General features: G+C 36.6%; 1 protein-coding gene across 11 annotated transcripts in view; it reads left to right on the plus strand.

Moving 5' to 3' along the window:
• The window catches only part of SLC38A6 (solute carrier family 38 member 6), a 64,623-nt gene that overhangs the window by 8,583 nt on the left and 34,645 nt on the right, over positions 1 to 21,395 (plus strand). For 5 of the 11 annotated variants that reach the window (XR_014825456.1, NM_001267849.1, XM_084992277.1 and 2 more), the window contains 2 exon segments: positions 10,300 to 10,352; positions 14,387 to 14,426. The exons of 2 other annotated variants lie outside the window; for them this stretch is intronic. Coding sequence is in view for 1 of the 9 variants with exons in the window: in NM_001267849.1 (NP_001254778.1) it covers positions 10,300 to 10,352; positions 14,387 to 14,426 (93 nt within the window). In the remaining 8 variants the exon portion in view is untranslated. 11 annotated transcript variants of the gene reach the window in all.

The following is a 21,395-nucleotide window of genomic DNA, read 5'->3' on the forward strand; positions in this document are numbered from 1 at the left end:
GTTTTCTTCCTATTTCATAGGACACTCTTTTCTTCTGATGGATCATTTTCATCTCTTCTTCTAAACAATGGATTACCCTGAGACTATTCCTCTGATCTTTTTTCTTCTATGTTCTTGGGCTCATGATGGCCCCCAAATTTATACTCCGGCTTGGATCTCTTCCCTTGAATTTCAGTCTCCTATCCAACTTCCTCCATGGCACTTCCACTTAGATATCTAATATACATCTCAAATTTATCACACTCTCTATCTTTGTACTGCCAGTTTTACCTCCCGCTCTTTACTCATCTAAGTAAATGGTAAGTCTTCCTTCTAGTTGCTCAGGCCAAAGATCTTGGAGGTATTCTAAACTCTCTCTCTCTCTTTTTTTTTCCCCTTACACTTCAAATGCAAGTTTTAAATGTGAGAAAGTATCTGTTCTATAATTTTGAAAGTAAAATGTTGACAAAACAATTGTGCAGACCATGGTGAAAAGTTATAGAGGTTACCCTTTGATTCAGCATTTGTGAGTTGAAACTTTATGTCTACACAAAAACCTGTACATGGAAGGTTTATTTACAGTTGCTAGAACTTAGAAGCGACTAATATGTCCTTCAGTAGGTGAATGGATAAACTGTAGCTCATCCAGAGAATAGATTATTCAGCACTAAAGAGAAATGAGATATCAGGCCATGAAAAGACATGGAAGAACCTTATAAATGCATATTGCTAAGTGAAAGAAGCCAATCTAAAAAGACTGCATTCTGTATGAGTCCCTCTATATGACATTCTGGAAAAGACAAAACTATGAAGATAGTGAAAAGATCAATAGTTGCCAGGGGTTAGGGAGGGAGGAGGAATGAATAGGTAGAGCACTGCGGATTTTTAGGGCATTGAAACTATTCTGTATGATGCTATACTGGTAGCTTTATGTCATTATTCATTTGTCAAAACCCATAGAATGTACAATACCAAGAGTGAACTCTATAAACTGTGGACTTAGGGTGATAATGATTATCAATATAGAGTCACTGCTGTAACAAATGTACCACTCTGGTGGAGGGTGTTGATAGTGGGAGAGGCTATCGTTGTGTGGGGTAGAGGGCATATGAGAACTATATGTACCATCTACTCAGAAAACCGCTGTAAAAGTCTGTTTAAAAATTACATGGGGAGTTCCCGTCGTGGCGCAGTGGTTAACGAATCTGACTAGGAACCATGAGGTTGCGGGTTCGGTCCCTGCCCTTGCTCAGTGGGTTAACGATCCGGCGTTGCCGTGAGCTGTGGTGTAGGTTGTAGACACGGCTCGGATCCTGCCTTGCTGTGGCTCTGGCGTAGGCTGGTGGCTACAGCTCCGATTCAACCCCTAGCCTGGGAACCTCCGTATGCTATGGGAGCGGCCCAAGAAATAGCAACAACAACAACAACAACAACAAAAAAGACAAAAGACAAAAAGACCAAAAAAAAAAAAAAATTACATGGAAAGTAACAAACTCAGAGGAAACGAGGAAGAAGAATGCAGAGATCAAATGAAAACTTAAAAAATGACTATTTAATAGCTTCAGAGAACTAAGAAGATATTGCATCTTTGAAACAAGAACAAGAAATTATTTAAAGGGTATAGGGAGAAAACGAATGAAAATGGGAGAGAATAAAAGAAAATGAGAGGATCGGTCTGGGACGTTCAACATACAATAATAGGAATTCCATGAAAAGAGAGGAGAAAAAAACTAGATGGTAGAAAACTATCAACAAAATGATACAAACAAAGTTTTTATAACTGGAGGAAATTAGTTTCCAGATTGAAAGGACTCTTCCTGGTAACCAGTAATTATAATAATTGTAAAAGAATTCGTACCAAAGAGTTCCTGCTATGGTGCAGTGGGTTGAGAATCCAGCTACAGTGGCTTGGGTTGCTGCAGAGGCACAGCCTGGCACAGTGGGTTAAAGGATCTGGCATTACTGCAACTGTGGCATAGGTCGTAGCTGTGGCTTGGATTCTGTCCCTGGCCCAGAAACTTCCATATGCTGCAGGTGTGGCCATTAAAAAAAAAATCCATTGCAAGATATTGTGAAAAATAAGAAAAATACTAAAAGCTTTGAGAGAGGAGAAGCAAATAAAAAATTCTCATACAAATAATCAAAAATTATAATAGCGAAAAGGCTTATCAGGAAGTACTATAAGTAAGAAGACTAGCAGTTTCCATCATGGCTCAGGAGAAATGAATCTGATTAGCATCCATGAGGACTTAGGTTTGATCCCTGGACTTGCTCAGTGGGTTAAGTATCAGGTGTTGACGTGAGCTGTGGTGTAGGTTGCAGATGTGGCTCGGATCTGGCATTGTGGCTGTGGCTGGCAGCTATAGTTCTGATTCGACCCCTAGCCTGGGAACCTTCATATGCTATGGGTGCGGCCCTAAAAAGACCAAAAAAAAAAAAAAAGAAAAAAAAGAAGACTATAAAGTAATAGCTTCAAAATTCTTAGAGAAAATGATTTCAATATAAATGTCTATACTCAGCCAAACTATCATTTATGAATGTAGGTAGAATAATGACATTTTCATACATGCAAGGGCTAAAAAAATTATTTCCTTTCACTCTTACTTAATGAACAGTGGAGGATGCCATTTACCAAAATTAGGGCGTGCCAAAAAAAAAAAAAATAAACAATAATAATAATAGGGAATCTAGCACATGGGAGAAGTAGAGGGAATTCCCAGGACAACAGCTGAGATCCAGATCCAAGAGCCACTTGCAGATTGGAACAGTTCTTTCACAAAGGCACAGTCAGCTCTCCAGGCCTTGTTTGCCTTCAGGATTGTGTTCCAGATGGAAACCCTTTTCTTTTTTTTCTTCCTAAAGGAAGTGCCTTTCTCATTTGTCTCTTTAACATTAATTTGTACTAACAATACCTGGGTAGGTTAGCAGTTAGGTCTGGCTATTAAAAAAGTCTAAGAATCAAACAGTGGGAGATTGAAACAAGGTATTGACAAGGAGAATAAAAGAAAAAGGAACAGGTGAAGGAACATGGGGAAGTTAGACCTGAGAGGAACTGGTGTCTGACTGTGGAGGAGATATTTGAAGGTATCTCCCAGATGTCTGGCATGGCCACTGGATTAGTGTAGTGTCATTAATGGACATAAGAACATAGCAAGAGATGTCAATTAAAAATAAAAATGAGTTCAGTTGTGGATATGTGGACTTCGAAGTAGAAGTAGATGGACAAGTCCTAGCACTGAAGCCTAGGATAGAGCTTCACTCATTCATCCTATATTGTATCTATTAGGAATACAGAATTAAGTAAGACTCATTTCCTTCCCTTAAGTAATCTCTTCATCTAAAAGGGGAGACAAATACATAAGCAAATAATTTATAAAGTAGTGTGATAATTTAAACATGTGCAAGGTACAGTGATAGCTCAGAGGAGGGAATGTTTTGCTTTGTCTGGGTCAGGGTGGTGAGAGCCAGTCAGTGCTCCTGGAGGATTGAGCTCAAAAGGAATTTGACTGGCAGATAAGACAAGAGAAAATATCCTAGCATATATAAAGGTATATAGTAAATATTTTATTCAAGGTACTAAAAATAATTTACTATTATTTATGCATAAGGTACAAAGGAGAAAATGGAACTGAAGAGATAGACAGGTGTCATACCCTAAGGAATTTGGAGTTTTTGCTGAGGCAGTGAGAAGCCACCGAGGTGGCTGAAAAAAGGATCAAGGTGGTTGTTGGAATTCACCACTTGTTGCTTCCAAAATGAATTTTGGTTCTTCTTAGAGCCCACTGAGAGGGAACATAATCCCTTATCTTCCTCTTCCTAAAGTAAAGTTACAGTTCTTTTATGAGGATTTTAATTGTTAGCAGTGGTGAGGAAATAAACAAGGAATAAAATGGCTCCTTGTTCTCCCCATTTTGCTTTTTTAATGTAAACCCTTTAGAGCAGTGATTTGCATTGCAGCACCCCCATTTTATTTAAGAAATTTCTAAATGCTCCCTTTACTATCTAAAATGAAAGTAGATATTACAAACTACCTGTCGTGGGCTGAATAATGTCCCCCCGCCCCCAAGATATCAAGATTCTAATCCCTTTGAATGTTACTTCATATGGCAAAAAAGGACTTTGTAGGGGAGATTATCCTGGTGGACTCAGTGGTGCAATAATGTGTATCACAAAGAGCACAGACAAAAGTGGAGAAGGACATATGACCATAAAGGCAGAGATGGGAGTGATTTGGCTACAAATCAAGTCTTGCCAGGTGTCACATGTAGCTAGAAGAGGCAAGGAATAGATATTCTCTAAAGCCTCTAGAGGGATTGTGGCCTTGCTGCCACCTTGATATTGACTCAGTGAAACTGATTTTGGCCTCTGACCTCCAGAACTGTGAGATAATAAATTTCTGTTGTTTTAAGTCATCATCAAATGTGTGATGATTTGTTACAGCAGCCATCAGAGCTAATACACTGCTTATACATAACATATTGCCATATAGCAAAGTAAAGGAGGAACAAAAACAAAATAAATGCTGTTGGCAATGTGATTTTCCTAAATAGTTAACAGTTTGGGGCAAAGTTCCAAACAAAACAAAACCATTTATATAGTAATTGTATTCTTGGAAAATTTAGCATTAACCATTGTTTTTTCACCATCTACCAATCTGAGCTTGACATAAAGAGGGTAGTTAATTAAAGCGGGTTAGATGGGTGATGAATGGATGGATGTGTTAGAGCTACAGAGGAATTCTATTTTAAAAGCTCCAAAATTAATTCACAGGGCAAAAATGACAGAGTCAAATACCTTTGAGATTTCTTGCATAGTTTATAAAATAGAGTGTACAACATTTACACAACATGTTGGTTGCTAAGATATCATTTCTCAATGAAGCTGAGAGGCTTTTATTTTTCACCAGCATTCGTCTCGGTGCTGTGGGAAGGATATGGGTTGCTTTCAGGTCCTGACGAATCCCATCCAGCACTGTGAGATGCTCTCACCATGAGAGCACAGGAGATTGAAACGAACTGAAAGACAGTAGATTCCTATTTCCCATCTCAGCACCCTCTGTGAATATTCTTTATTTGGAATGATGGTTGTCCAAACTATATATGATTTCATATCTTTTTCTTCTTTTGATTAGTGAACATGGTTCAGTATTCTCACAGTTAATTAAGTGGGCTGCTTATGTGACTGTCTTCCTGGATTGGTGTTCTTGTCTCAGCCTTTCTGGGAGAAAGTAGTGTCTACTTGTCTTGACTTTTCTCCTCCAGGGGAATTTGGCAGTGCCTAAAAACATTTCATTCTTTTCTTTCCTTTTTTTTTTTTTCTTTTGGCCATGCATGCAGCAGCTTGATGTTGGATCTCAGTGCCCAGACCCGGAATTGAACTCAGGATGCAGCAGTGAAAGTGCCAAATCCAAACCACTAACCTCTAGGGAACTCCTGAGACATTTCTGATTGTCACAGCTGAGGATCTGGGAGCAGGGTGAGGTACTACTGGCATCTAGTGAGTAGAAACCAAGGAAGGTGCTAAACATCCTGCAGTGTGTAGGATAGTTCCCCACTGCAAAGAATTATCTGGACCACAAATGTCAGCAGTGGCCCAGATGAGAAACCCTAGGCTAGATTCTGTGCATCCCGTGCTCTTGTAGTGATTCCCCAGGTTGTATGCCTTGGTGTCAGAATGTTTCCTGTAGCTTTTTGTTATTGGGCTTCAGGGAAGGATGGGCATGAATCTCTGCAGGATTTTAGTCGTTTTAGGGCTGCATCCATGGCATATGGAAGTTCCCAGGATAGCTGCAGCAGAGCTGCAGCTGCCAGCCTAGTCACAGTCACAGCAATGAGGGATCCAAGCCACATCTGTGACCTACACCACGGCTCATGGCAACGCTGGATCCTTAACCCACTGAGCAGGGCCAGAGATCAAACCCTTGTCTTCTTGGATACTAGTCAGGTTCATTACCACTGAGCCACAATGGGAACTCCAGGTTAAACATACTTTTAAATTAACCTCTTTTATTTTCATCAAGGTAATTGTGGTCGCACCATGTATGTACATGTGTGTATGTGCATGAGCACTTATTCAGGAGAACTTACAGCTCTTCCCCACCCTCTCTTGCCCACTTTAGTTCCATTTCCCACAGTTAGCAAGTTTTGGCTTTTTGTATTTAATTCTTTTGTGGAGTCACCTTCCTAAGTCTAAAAAGTATTTTTTTGCTGTTTATTGATTTAAGAGATTATCTGTTGATACTTTATTGTGAAAGGTGAAGATTTAGCTAGGGTATGCTAATTCTTCCCCCTTCTCATTTTCATTAGTTTGTATTCAATAATTCTTTCACTGATTATTTGTAACCATGAACAATACATGTAAACATTTATTTTCATTTCATAGACTTTGGCTGGTGTCTCTTGGCTCTGCTGTGTTCTATGTATTCATGCTCCTGTGCTTTCTTTCACCTGTTCTCTTCCTGTTTCCTGTGGTCCTACTGCTGACATCATCAAGGTTGACAATATTTATCTTCTGTTTTGTAGTCATTCACATTTTATGCCTGAGTCTAAAGTCGAAAACCAATGAATAACATTTATAGGGTATGACTATGTAAGTCTTGTTCACTGAAGGATGAAGCAGTATGTTGGCATCCTGGAACTTTTTCTGTGCCTGCACTGTCTCAGCCTCTCTGACAATGGAAGGAGAATGATCCTAGTACTCTAGCATTCCAGCTCCTTTTACTACATCTGGTGCTCTAAAATAATGCCACATTTAGTTGGTAAACTGACATTTAAATACATGTTAAGGAAGATCACAAGTGATGATAAATCAACAAATGAATGACCTGCATGACACTGTTAGGGAGAAAAAAGACAAGAGGAAAATGAAGGAAAACATGAAAAAGAAAAGAATTTCAAAATAAAGGTGCATTCCAAATGGCCTGCTTTCTGAGAGTTGAACTGTATTTGAATAACTCCCTCAATCCAGTTCCAAAGATAATATTGCTGCTGCTGAGACTTGGGCTTTGTACTGTAACTGGAGTTTATTAATTGTCCTATTTCATTGAGGAAAAAATGCAAAGCAGACAGAACACTGGAGTAACTAGCTGGAAATATTCCACTACTTCATGGGAATGAGCTTTCCAAATGATTCCTGTGGAGGTCAAACACTTGGTCTAGCCAAAATAGCACTGAGGTGAAGCCTTGATGGTACATTAAAGAAGAAAAATTTCCTCAATTTACTCAATTAAGACAACCTTTCCACCCCTTCAAAGACAGCATCGATTTCTTTATCAAAAAATAATTTCCTAAAATAGATTGCTAATGAGTCCTTTTTGTTATTTATTTAATGAGGATTGTGCCAAGTACTGCTTATATGAATTCCTGTAAAAGGCAAAATTAATTTCAAATTACTCCTCTTCTGAAAGAATATGCTATTAGTCATCACCACATTTCAATATGATAGCTCTCAAAATATCTTTCATGTTATAAGATACTGAAACATCAATCATATGTGTTTTGCTTTATAGATCATACCCAATCAAATCCTATGTTTTTCACTTAATATTGACATTTTTCATGTTATTTTAAACAGTTTTTAATGACTATAAATTGTTCTACTAGTTATACCTGCCATAATTTACTTAACTACCATTGTAGAGAGTTTTGGTAGTCTTTTTTTCAGTGCAAATAATGTATAATAAGTATCTTTGCATATAGTCATTTATCTGATTTTAGTCTTATTTCCTAAGATGCAAGAACTAGGAGTCAAATGTTATAAATATTTTAAAGTTCATTGTTGAAGTTGCATTCCAAAGTCAGTTACAGTTTACACTGTTCCAGCATCTTAACTGTCCAAATGAACAGAATTTTTAAACTGTTTCACTAATGTTGTTTTGGTTTATATGTCAGGATGATCCAGAAAACCATTAAAAAGTGAATATGTGGAGATAGAGCATTTGGCTGACTGTGTACATATTTTATTTTAGTAAAGCCTTGATGGTAAGCTAGAAGTCATTATTCATATTCATGTCTCAGACATGGAAAGATACTTCTAATTTTTGCAACATTAAAGCAGTAATGTGACAGAGTTGAATGACTAGCCAGACCTGCTGACTTGAAATATAGAATTAGGGTTTGAACATAGTAGTCAGTCTCCATTTAAAAGTCTGTACTTTTTGGAGTTCCCCTTGTGGCTCAGTGGTAGTGAACCCGACTAGTATCCATGAGGATGCAGGTTTGATCCCTGGCCTCACTCAGTGGGTTAAGGATTCAGTATTGCTGTGACCTGTGGTATAGGTTGTAGATGTGGCTTGGATCCCTCATTGCTGTGGCTGTGACTAGGCTGGCAGCTGCAGCTCCAATTTGACCCCTAGTCTGGGAACTTCATATGCCAAGGATGTGGGCCTTAAAAAAACAAACAAAAAATGAAAACTAGTTCATTGTTATTTTTCCGTATATAACACTGAAAAGCTTCCTTGCTATAAGTCCTTAGAAGGAAAGTTTTTTTTTAAAGAAAGAACACTTTCAACTATACTATGAAAGAGGGATCCTGAAAATGAACAATGGTGTTCCTTTAATCTCCTGCCTCATAGTAGTAGATCAGAGACCTCCTGGAGATGGTTTATATACATATAAATATATAACAAAATTACCTTCTTAATGTCAAATTAGAAGCTAACATTTAGAGAATTTTCTGATTTTATACCAAGGCTTTGAATGTAATAAGAAATTGTGCCCCTATATAGCAATATCACTTGTGTTTGAGGACATTAAACTAATAAAGATTTACTGATAAAATAATTATTTTGGGGGTGACCTTCATGTAGAATATGCATATTCGAAAAGGAAAATTTGGCATTTCATGTTGGAGGAAAAATTCCTGTTCTTAGTTTTGTAACTCTGCTTTTTAATTTTATGTTCTAAAATATATCCACAATCTACCCCCTTAGATTATTATTGAAGTCTTTCATTGTTAAAGCATAAAGATTCCTACTTATAATTCAATTATGTATTTCAAATTCAAAACTAAATTGTCATTGTCCACTGTTGAGCAGTATGTAAATACTTTTTAAAAAATAACTGTGTCATCCAGAAAGTTTCTAAATTCTTTGATGAACTCTGATAATAAAGTTTTTTTATAAAGTTTAAAATGTTTAAATTTTTTGATCTTTGTTAGTAAAACTTAATTTTTTAGCATTTCATTGTTTTCTTTCTGTCTTCGTAGTTACAACATATAAAGACTAAATATGGTTTTCAAAATGCTTAGTTTCACATACCTAGTGGACTTTGTTTGTAAAAACATAGAGGAATTTGTTAATTTAGTGGCAGTTTAAAGAAATATATGTACTGAGAACTATGTCTATATACTTACAACGAAGCACGACAATGGGAGAAAAAATTATGTATACATGTATGTGTAACTGGGTCCCCATACTGTACAGTGGGAAAAAAAAAAGTGTGTTGGGGGAAATAACAATTTAAAAAAAGGAAATATATGTATATTTTGAGAGGAGATGTTAGAAACTTGCTTTAAGAAATAATGAGCCATATCTTTGACTCAGTAGAAGATGTGTGTTAATATATCAAACCTAAGTATATGCTAATCTCCTTTTTTTTTTTTTAGTGTTAAGCTCTGTAAGGTTAAAGACTTTTCAGTTTTCTTATAGTTTATAATATTATATAAATGTTTTTCTTTTATTTTCACCAGTGGCATCACAAGTTAGATCATGAAGCTTTATTCTCTGAGGACAAATTTGGTTTTTATAAGCCATTTAATTTGCGTCTTTTTCAAAAAGTGACCACAGTTCTTGAACATGTGGAAAGAAAATGTAATTTCATACTCCTATGATGAAAAAGAAAATGTGTGCCCTAATTGCAGGATTAGGGTCTTCTTTCTATCATGAGCACATTATTATATCCTAGGTAGCTGGAAAAGTGAATGTCTCTGAGAGTGTAGTGCAACTTTTGTACTTTATCAGGCTTTATTTATATCTGCAGTTTTCAGGAGCTATTGCTAATGAAAATTTACATTTGGACAGTGTAGTCTGCAAGTACTGTTTAGTGAGAAATGGATTGTTCTTGAGTAATTATTCTATTTGAATTAATGAAGCCTCAATAATTGTTAGACAGCCTTGGGATTTGCTAAACTCTACTTAATCTAAAAGGATGCTATCTTTATAGATCATAAATTTTTAGGTTTCCTCCCGAAGTCATTACTTCTGCTTTAAAATTTGTGTCACTATTCAAGTTATAAGGCAGTAGTGGGTTAGCTTTCTTTCCTGTAAGACTTGGCACACAAGTAGTTTTGTGTAAAAATAACAATTATAATTTCTCTTAATAGCTGTGACGTCTTATGAAGATCTTGGACTTTTTGCATTTGGATTACCTGGAAAGGTAATTTTTTTTTTCTCCTCACTCTGCCCAAATTCCAAAAAGGTATTTTTTTTCCTTCATTTCCAGTTAGGAGAAACAAGAATACGTAGGAGAAAGAAATTAAAGGAATAAAAGGAAACCAAAGTGAAGAATGATGGGAGCCAGAAGAGAAAGAGAAGCAATCTCTATGATTTTCCTAAAAATGTATTGATTAATTTAATTCAACATTTAAATCTTTTAGTATTTTTTTATCCTAATGAAGGAGAGTGATGAGTTGAATAATTTTAAATCAGTAACAATGGCCTGTTTTAAGTTTTCCTTATTAAGTTTGATTATAATGTCTGAGTAAATCCCCTTGAAGACATAACAAGACAGAAGCACAGAGTTAAACTTATGGCATGGCTGGAGTTCCTGTTGTGGCGCAGCACAAATGAATGTGTCTAGGAACCATGAGGTTGTGGGTTCCATCCCTGGCCTTGCTCAGTGGGTTAAGAATCCTCCATTGCCCTGAGCTGTGGTGTAGGTCGCAGATGCATCTCAGATCTGGCATTGCTGTGGCTGTGGTGTAGGGCAGCAGCTGTAGCTCTGATTTGACCCCTAGCCTGGGAATCTCTATATGCCGCAGGCGCAGCCCTAAAAAGCAAAAAAATTTTTAAAAATAAACTTATAGCATGAAAAACTGATAATTAGGGTAGTTCCCACTTTGGTGCACTGGGTTAAGAATATGACTGGAGCAGCTCGGGTCACTGCAGAGGTGTGCTTTTGATCCCTGGCCTGGTGCAGTGGGTTAAAGAATTCTGCATTGCCATAGCTGTGGGGTAGGTCACAACTGTGGCTTGGACTCAGTCCCTGGCCCAGGAACTTCCATATGCCATGGATGCAGCCACAAAATTTAAAAAAAAAAAAAAAAAAAAAAAAAAAACCTGATAATTAGAAGATCATGTCATTTAAGAGCTAAATAGTATTAAAAATTGATCTAGCTTATCCCTTATTTATAGATGAGGAAATTAAGGCCCAGAGAAGTGAAGGGGCCAATTTGTCCACAATTGCATAGAGCCAATGTTACACCACAGGACTTTAGATTCAAAACCTACTGCTTTTCCTTCTCAGAATAGGAGAAATAACAACAGTATTGATTGGGCATTCATTTATGATCAGTGTACTAAATTAATTTAATAGGGGAAGCACTGTCTTCTTCCACAGATAATCAAGAGTTAAATGTTATTTTTAGTGCTTTAGTAATTTTTTATTTCTGAAGAGCTGTCATATTTCTAAAACCCATTTATGGAGTTCCTGCAGTGGGTTAAGAATCTGACTGCAGTGGTTGGGTAGCTGCAGAGGCATGAGTTTGATCCCTGGCCTGGTGCAGTGGATTAAAGGATCTAGCATTGCCACAGTTGTGGTGTAGGTTGCAGCTATGGCTCAGATTCAGTCCCTGGCTTGGGAACTTCCATTTGCCACAAGTGCGGCTATAAAATTTAAAAAACAAGAACAAAAACCATTTACATGTTGGTTCCAAACAGGAATTTTTCTTTTCATTTATAAATCTGTTGTTTATGGGGTTTTGTTTTGTTTTCAATCTAAAATGATGCTGTATTTGTATGCTCTTTTGGCATATGGAAGTTCCCAGACTAGGGGTTGAATTGGAGCTATAGCTGCTGGCCTACACCACAGCTCACAGCAACACCAGATCCCTGACCCACTGAACCTGCATCCTCATGGATACCAGTCAGATTTGTTTCTGCTGGGCCACAATGGGAACTCCCTCAATTTCTTGTATCTAGTTTAACCAAGGGAGAAGAACAAAATGTTGTTTATATAAGAAAATGCTTCAATTAATTTAATATAATCTATAAACATGACTTTAAGCATCATCACTGTTATTTCACATTACTATTTCCTGCATTTCTTGGATAGCAGTAGAGTCTACAAAAAGAGCAAAGATTATTGAGAGTCACCCTTTCCTAAAATTCTAGAATAGTTATGTTTTCATTTTAATGTATGCATGTGGTTCTTAGGTTCACAGACAGAATACTGTAAATGAGTTTGTTTCTTTACTGTTTTCTCCCAACTTTGACGGTTGCGTTGGAACGTACCTGTTTCCTTCTTTCCAGATATGATATGAATATGGGTATGACACATGATAGGATAACACTATTCTGAAAGCTAAATATTTTTGAAGTGTTTTGAACTTTTTAAGGAAAAATTTTTGTCTATAAATGAATTTATTTACTCACCAAACAATTATTGAGCAAATACTATGTGCCATGCACTGTGCAAGGTGCTGAAAAGAGAGATAGATGGATAGAAAGATAGATAAATAGATATGCTGACTTTCTAGATTATAAATTCAGGCAAAAATGAGAAGATAGTCATCAATAAGTTGATATTATTGCTTTTTGCAGTATATAATAGAAAAATCCAAATTTCATGTGTGACTGATAGTATCACTTGCATATGAAAGGTATGCAATTGCATATGAACAAAAGTTCAAAAAATGTCTTTCCAGAAATAATTGTGAGTGACATTTTGAAACTAAATTTTTTTTTTTTTTTTTTTTTTTTTTTGTCTTTTTAGGGCCACACCCACAGCATATGGAGCTTCCCAGGCTAGGGGTCAAATTGGAGCCACAGCACATCAGGGTCCAAACCACCTCTGTGACCTATACCACAGCTCACGGCAATGCTAGATCCTTAACCCACTGAGTGAGGCCAAGGATCAAACCTGCATCCTCATGGATACTAATCAGATTCATTTCTGTTGAGCCACAACAGGAACCCCTGGAACTAATTTTTAAATGGGTTGATTTTTAAAGATTTTTTCTGGAAAATATTAGATGGCAATTATTACATCTTCAAAGACATCTCGCCATATTTTTCTACCATTAGCCCTGCTTGCAGACCCCAAAGCCCCTGGATCTTAGTAATGTAGTTTGTTCCCAGGACAGGCACATGCTGTGTTACTGATGTGGTTCCTGGGAAAGGAGGGGGACTTCTTCTGAGTTCTGGCAGGATTGACTGATCTTAGATAGCCACTCAGCTCCAAACATGCACTGGAGATACTGATCCATCAGGATTTGAGTAATTGAAAAACCCAAGTGGAAGCAGAATGTGGATCATTTCCTCTGAGTACATCTAATTACCTAGAGTGGATAAAGTGCTGTCTTGAGTTGTCCCAGAATCTTGATCACAGATCACAAGCTAGCAAGCCTGCAGGCTGAACTTAGTCCTCAGGCATATTTTGTTTGGCTCAAATCTTTTTTCTTTTTAACTGATTACCAGCTAAGAGTTATGACATTTTGAAAGCTTTCAATTGTTGACTTTCCTTCAAAAATGAGAAGGTTTAGCTACATTGGATTCACATACTCACATGCCAGCAACCGGCCAGATCTGTGTAGCAGCTGCCCCATTTTGAAAGCAGAGGAATTCTCTGATATATTACAGTCTTTACTACTTCCTATTGTCTTACACTCAGCCCACTTCATTTTATTGAGTTGGAAACATTTTGCTTGAGTTTTCAGATCTGAGAATATGTGGGCTCTAGAGCATTCTGCTGTAGATTTTATTAATTCCTGGGACAGGGATGTTCAAGGTTTGATGTATGCCAAGCTGGTAGATTCTGAAGACTACATTATTCCCTTTTATGCGATATAGCGTTGGCACAGCACCCCTCAAGCTGTCTCAGTCTAGTGAACAAAACAATGTGCTAAAACCAGTAACAAAGGGAGAATGAGAGCAGATAGATTCAATTTCAGTTTTTTATACTTTGATAACCATTGATTGCCAGCTTTTTAACACTCTTAACTGTTTAAAAATGACTGCCAGGAAAACATGTTCTTTATAGTAACTGTGGAACTATTAAAGAAAGGCTTTTTATGTGATGATATTAGTTTCATGTATTACAAATGGCTGGCAAAATGTATTCTTTTCAGTTTCCCTTCACTCGAATTCAATTCTGCATCTGTTTTTTAGTAATCATTATTGGATTTTAATAAACCACTGATCTTTTTATATCATTTCCCCTTTCATCTTCTGAATGCATTTATTCTTTTGTAGGTGGTGGTGGCAGGCACTATAATAATTCAGAATATTGGCGGTAAGCAATTGAAAGTACACTGCTTCTGCATGGATGTGATGGCAATGACATCCCCTTTGGTTTCTTGCCTTTCTCTGGGTGTGATTGGGTACCTGAACCTCTGTAGACATACATATCTCAGAAACCCTGTGTGTTGCTCTCATTATTCTTTTTTTTCAACACCCTTTTTAGCAACCTTGGTGGGACACAGTGTCTAACATTAGTTGCAGCTAAACCCTTGTTTCAATCTTGTTATTATTAGGTCTGCCATCCATCATAAAACATTGGCTTTCCGTAGTTGTGATAGAGGTGAGGTAGCTTGGAAAAACTTTTCAAGTGATTCTGAAGTATTTCCCCTCTCTCTACTTTGTTCTGCTCACCTTCAGGGGCGGGTACTGCTTTAGAGGGAATGGTGTTCCATGGGCTGTGAACAATCAGGTGTGGACAAGCAATCTCCTATTGTACCCAGGAAATTGAAAATGACCATGTCATTTACAAAATAAACAAACTTGAGACAAATAAAAAGCATTCTCACAGTTATCTTGAATCTTGTTCCCATTAAAAACTGATCCTGATATCAAGAACTATGTAGAAATAAAAATTACTGTTAATTATTAATAGCTGTTGGCTAAATATATTAAATATTAAACATTTGAATCCAAAATACTATGGGAATCACATTTATATATGTTGTAAAGAAGTTAAATAGTGCTGAACAGTGTTCTAATTTTCTTTTACCATCGACTAGAATGCTAAGTAAGTGTGAGTAGTTTTAAGTTAAATACACAAAGGAGGTTGACTTGTACTTTGGATTTTATACAAGACTGTGTGGTCAGAGGAAATTTTAATCTTATTTCTTATATATAGCAGTTCACAATAATTTAAAGATGACAGCTTTAATAAAGTTTTACTGACACTCAACAGGTTGGAGCTATTTCACTTTAAGTATTGTTCAACCAAATTCCATTTTTAATGAGTTTCTTGGTTAAGGAAGAAATTAACATTCCAATAATAAATTACATTTGCCATTGTTTTGGAATGAACATTCATGTTTTAATTCTTTGAATTTTCGTTGGAAAAAAAAATGTTATTGAACCAGGAGATTGTTTCCTTGGATGTCATACCAAATGATTTCTTTCTAACACACACTACTTCCCTCTTCACATTAATGGTCTCTTCCCTTCTGACTCTATATAAGCGGTTGATTTTAAGATCTACTTTGGAATAATTTATTTTATTTTTGCAAATATGTATTGTTTAAATGTGCACTTGTTAGGCAGCTAATGTAAAAGTATATTTTGATATATTCAATCTCTCATTTTCTTCTCTATATGATTACTAAAAACTATTAATCACATTTTGTTTAGATTAGGTTTAAATACTGTTTAATATTTTCTGTAGAATTTTCAACCCAGGAATTTGGATCTAAATTTGTGATTGTGGCAAAATGCCTGCTGTTGTATCTCTGTATCCTTCACCCTGATCCTTCACTTGTATTCTAATTTAGTGTGGAGCTGTTATTGTACATGACTCTTTTTAGCACTTACTTGTTAGATTGAAGTTATCTCTGTATATACTTTTCTTCCCTATTATATTGTAAGTTCCTACAGGGCAAGGAATATATCTCATTTCTTTTTATACTCTAAGAACCTTGCACAATACCTGGGACTTGATAAACCTTTTTTTCTTTTGTTTCTTTAGGGCCACACCTGCAGCATATGGAGATTCCTAGGCTAGGGGTTGAATTGGAACTGTAGGGGCTGGCCTATGTCACAGCCACAGCAATGCCAGATCCGGGCCGTGTCTTTGACCTACACCGCAGCTCACAGCAACGCCAGATCCTTAACCCACTGAGCGGAGGCCTGGGATCGAACCTCTGTCCTCATGGATGCTAGTCAGATTGATTCCACTGTGCTATGACGGGAATTTCTTTTTCTTTTTCTTTTTTTTTTTCTTTAAACTAAATGGAGCTGAATATGATTTGTATGTGCTATTTCCAAGTATTTTTTAATATCCTAGATATATTTATCAAGAAGAGAAAAGGAGACTGAAGGCTTCTACTCTAATGTGTAGAAGGCTACAATGAAGCTGGTTTAGTTTTATTTGCAATCCCTTTGTTACTAAGCTGTGTGATAATGGGGATGGCCAGCTTTCCTTTGAAAATGCTCCTTATCGGATAACCTGACCCCCTTGCTGTACAGTGGGAAAATAAAAAAAATAAAAAAAAAAAAAAAAAGAAAATGCTCCTTATCCCTGAAAACATTCAAGTAGAGCTGGTTGGTCAATTGTCAGAATGTTGTAGAAAGAATTCTTGCCTTGGGAGGCAGATAAATCATCACTACCTCCAACTCTTAGTTTGTTGATTTGCTTGCTTGCCTTGTATTAGAACTTTTTTTTTTTAAAGTGACTTATAAGAAGTCACCACAATTTTTAATATCCCTGAAATTCAGAAAAGCTGGTAATGCTGATTTAGTTTTTAGAGTAATGGCCTCATGATTTTCGTTATAAGTTTATTTTTTTAGAACCCACTAAGTAATAACAAACATATTTTCCAAACCCTTTTCCTTTTGTTTTAGCAAGTGGTACAGAAATCATGCCTTTGTTATCATAGACTTGGAAGCTTGTTCTTGTGTGCTCTTGTGAGCAGAACACTGGGTTGGAAGTCAGGTACCTTGAATACTATCTACTCCAGTCTCTGCCATTGAGTAGCCAGTGTGGGGGAAATTCTTGTCAGCTTCAAGTTTCCTCTTTGCTAACTTGTGGGGATGGGATGGGAAAAGCAGGGAGCTTAATGTCACTTCTTACCCCAAAATTCACATTCTAATTTAGCACTTTGATAGGCTTGTTAATTACTTTAGAGCATTAAAATATTTTTATTTCAGAAAAGTTTCATGAGAGAGTTACATGTGGTTTGAAAGATGATTTGGTCTTAGGTATCTTTAACAAGTCAGCAACTATTGCTCTAAAAGCTTTCATGGATGCTGTTCTTTGTCAGAAAGGGGAGTCTCAGTTCTTAGAACTACCTTTTAGGGCAGCTACCGATCCTCTGAGGTGAAAGTCTAGGGACTCCAGCATTAAGTAGCTTCTTGGTTAATATAAGTTGGGTTTGTGGAAGCCCGTAACAGTTACTGAACCATGTGTGTATGACAGGAAGCAGCATATTTATTTGGGAGGATCTTTTAATATGTTGTTCATATGACTTATGCTTTTTCTTCAAAATTGATTTTGACTTTATTCACTGGAAATACATTGGCTGTTTATAAGATGATATGAAATGTATAGCATCACATTAAAATTTTGCACTTCTTATGTGCTTATCTGCATATATAATATAGGTCAGAGAGCATTTTTTGAAAGATAGGATATTCATTATTAGTATAAATGGTCAGATTTTCAGCGATTTCCTAGAAATGAAAAATAATATGATAGACTGTCTTTAGGTCAAGCCTTCCACTGGACACTTAAATTATATTTACAGCATCTCTTCAGGATAGATGATATTATCCTCTTTTTTACAGAGGATGAGATCAGTGCTCAGAGAGGATAAGTGACTTATTTCCCTTTACCCCTTAATAAATCCAGGACTCAGCCTCACTCTGTCTACTTCTAAAGCCTTTGTTCTTTCTTCTCTGATACAGTAAATGTTTGAAAAGCTCTGAAAAGATAAAATATCATGGATTTTTTAAACTACCTGGGAATAGGAATGATGTTTTCGTTTGTTTTCCTAACTTGACCTAGTTTCTGGTAGAGAAGCTCAATAAATAATATTTGTTGAATGAAAGGGACAATTTAAAAAATTCTACTTAAAAGCCTAAGATTTTGCCTCAAAGAAACAATTTGGGAAATAAATAATGGAAAGAAACTTGAAAGCCCATAGAATGATTTATAGTTTAGAACAATTTAAAAATTAAAAGGTTGAAAATATTAAGGACAGTTACATCTTTTTTTTTTCTTTTTGTCTTTTTAGGGCTGCACTCACGGCATATGGAGGTTCCCAGGCTAGGGGGCTAATCAGAGCTACAACTGCTGGCCTACACCACAGCTCACGGCAAGGCCAGATCCTCAATCCACTATGCGAGGCCAGGGATCGAACCTGCAATCTCATGGTTCCTAGTCAGATTGGTTTCTGTTGCACAACAACGGGAACTCTACTTAGATCTTATATATGTAAAATAGAAAATAAAGTATTTTGAAATCTGCTTTTAGGTTAGGTAATCATGTCTTCAATTAATATTTCCTAATTCTTTTATTCTTTGTAACATTTAAACATTTCTCAGTTTTCTTGGGATTCTATACCCCTGACAAATCCGTGAGAAAAAATGAAATTGCGACCTTTAAAATCAAGATGATCATGAATTGTTCTTGATCAATATTTGTTGCATGAATCTTTTAGTAAGACTCAGTTTATCCCCTACGTCTTTGTATTCTATATATCTGAGTAGATTGCTCATTTATTTATGTCTTTAAATACCTAGCACATAGGAGGCATCTAGTAAGTCTTATTTATCATAGGAAGAAAGTAAAGAGTTAGAGGGAAAGAAGAAAAAGCCAGCAAATCTGGCTTACGCGGTACCCCTTTAAAAGGAAGATCAACTGGGAAGAGAAGACCACACAGAATGTATAAGTGAGCATATGGTTTCTTTAGGGAAGAATCTACCATCAGAACTTGACGTAAACTCTTTTTCTTCTCCCCTGTATCAATCACACACCAAGTATTAGTCATAGGACACTAATGTGGTCTAACAAATAGACCGGAACAATCTACTGTCTTTGAAAAATCTCTAAACTTTAGATAGAAAAATATGTGACTCACTAAATTTAACACTCTTACTCTGGAGTTAGGGAAACAGTTGTCTTTGGAAAATGGAGAGCCACATAGTAAAATACTACTTAGAAGCGATTCCTGATTGCCTCTTAGCACTAATGAATGAGGGGCCCAAAATAGGCCAAGTCAGAGAGAGCCCCCAGCTGCCCACTGCCTCAGGCCCTGGAGGAGCATTTGCTGACAGTCTCTGCTGCTTGGACACAAAGTCAAAAAAGCAGCATCTGGAAGTTTTAATATTTAATGCTGTTATAGGGAAGAGAACTCTGGCTGAGAGTTTGAATTTAGTGGACTACAAGTAGAAGGATTAAGAACTGTGAGAGCAAGTAAGTACAGGTAGTTTCCACATAGTTCCTCCAGTTGTGTCGCATTGAGATTCTTTTTCTAAAAACAAAGGTAAGTGGTTAGTTTCACATGTGTTTAAACTCTTGAGATAGACCACTCAGTTGGCTAAAATATCCCCAGAAATCAAGCAGTAAACCCCAAATCATCTTCAGTTAAGCTGAGAAGAAGTCCTGTTAACTCTGAGAAGTATACGATAAAAGTAAATTGATGTTGTTTCTGGTTTTATATCTTGCCCAAATCAAAATGCAAGGTGAGTGGCTCCTAGGAGTATTTAAATCCTTTTTTTCCTCTTATAAAATATGAAGGGGCCACTATGGATAGCATGTTCTTTCCTTAGTTCTTTAATGTTCCAGTTCTTTAAAGGAGATTAAAGATTGAATCACAGCTATACGATTGTGAAAGGAAAACCCTAAACATTAGTAAATACGGAAACCTTTTGAAATTACTAGAATGACCCAGATTTTCCAGACTAGCAGAGCTCCCACAGACCTACTCTAGCTGTCTTGATTAACACCTCAGTTTGGAGATCTAAGTTTTAAGAGAAACTCAGCACTCCTTTTATGTGGTCAAGTATCACAGTTTCTAAATCTTATAAACAGAAACGTATATAAATAAGATCATTCTCAACTGAGAACTATAAAAATTTCAAATGCTCAGATTTTTGAAAACTGTGATTTAATATTAAGTTAAAAACTATTTGGCTTTACTTTCTGAAAAAAAATATTTTTGGTAGGATAGTGAATTCTGAAGAATTACTTGTTTGTACTGTCTCCTGGGAAACGCGGGTTGGGCGTGCTGTTACAACGCCATCTGCTGGTCAGCTCATCTGTAGTCAATCTGCAAGCTTCTGGAGACCTTGAATAGTATTGTCCAGAAATTCTAGAAAGCAGTTTTAGAATGGGGGAGATAAAGGAAATTGGGAAGAAGGGTCTTTCTCACAAGTACTTCCTTTGACAAAATTTGCTGGTAACTTGTCACTTTAAAAAAGTTTTGAGAAATATTTCTTAGTAAAAATTTTATTGAAGTGTATAAGATTTTCAGAATGGTAAATATTCTGGTCATTTTTTATTCAAGTTTAAAATCTTGATAAATGACAAAACAAACATGTATTTTCCTTGAGTTGTGGGGGTGGAGGGAGTCCCTCCATATATTTTAATTTCTATTTGTGCATAAATTAGGGAAATGACATTGTTTTCAGAATTTTTTTTTGCTTTTTAGGGCCGTACCAAGGCATGTGGAGGTTCCCAGGCTAGAAGTCCAATCAGAGCTACAGCTGCCAGCCTACACCCCAGCCACAGGAATGCAGAATCTGAGCTGCATCTGTGACCTACATCATAGCTCTCAGCGATGCCATATCCTTAACCCACTGAATGAGGCCAGGGATCTAACCCACAACCTCAAGGTTCCTAGTCAGATTTGTTTCCACTGTGCCACGATGGGAACTCCCTTTCAGATTTTTTTTCTTTAAGTCCTTTTGAAAAAGGAGAGAGATTGTGTTGTGAACTATTTTGAGTGGGGATAGACTTTCGGTGGCTTTGGACATTTAGTAGGAACACCAGATTAGCAGATACATTGAATAGAATAAACCAGTTACTATCCATAACTAAAAGCATGTGTTTAGTAAAACTGAATCTCTCTTAGAAGGAAAGGCAAACCTACTATTTCTTCCTATAGCACATCTGTTTAGAGCTGGCTGACTAATCCTTTAAGAAGTTGCTGCACTTCTTCCAAGTGCTGAAAACCTCATTCTGTTTTAAAAATAGATCTGTGTAATCTTATCTCCATATGTGTATTTTAAGTGTTTAACAAAAAGGGTAATTATT

The sequence above is a fragment of the Sus scrofa genome, chromosome 1 (assembly GCF_054392235.1).
Source record: "Sus scrofa isolate SSC_HxYL_T2T_F1_AM1 chromosome 1, Sscrofa_HxYL_maternal_Yorkshire_Landrace_v2.0, whole genome shotgun sequence".
NCBI classification, from domain to species: Eukaryota; Metazoa; Chordata; class Mammalia; order Artiodactyla; family Suidae; genus Sus; species Sus scrofa.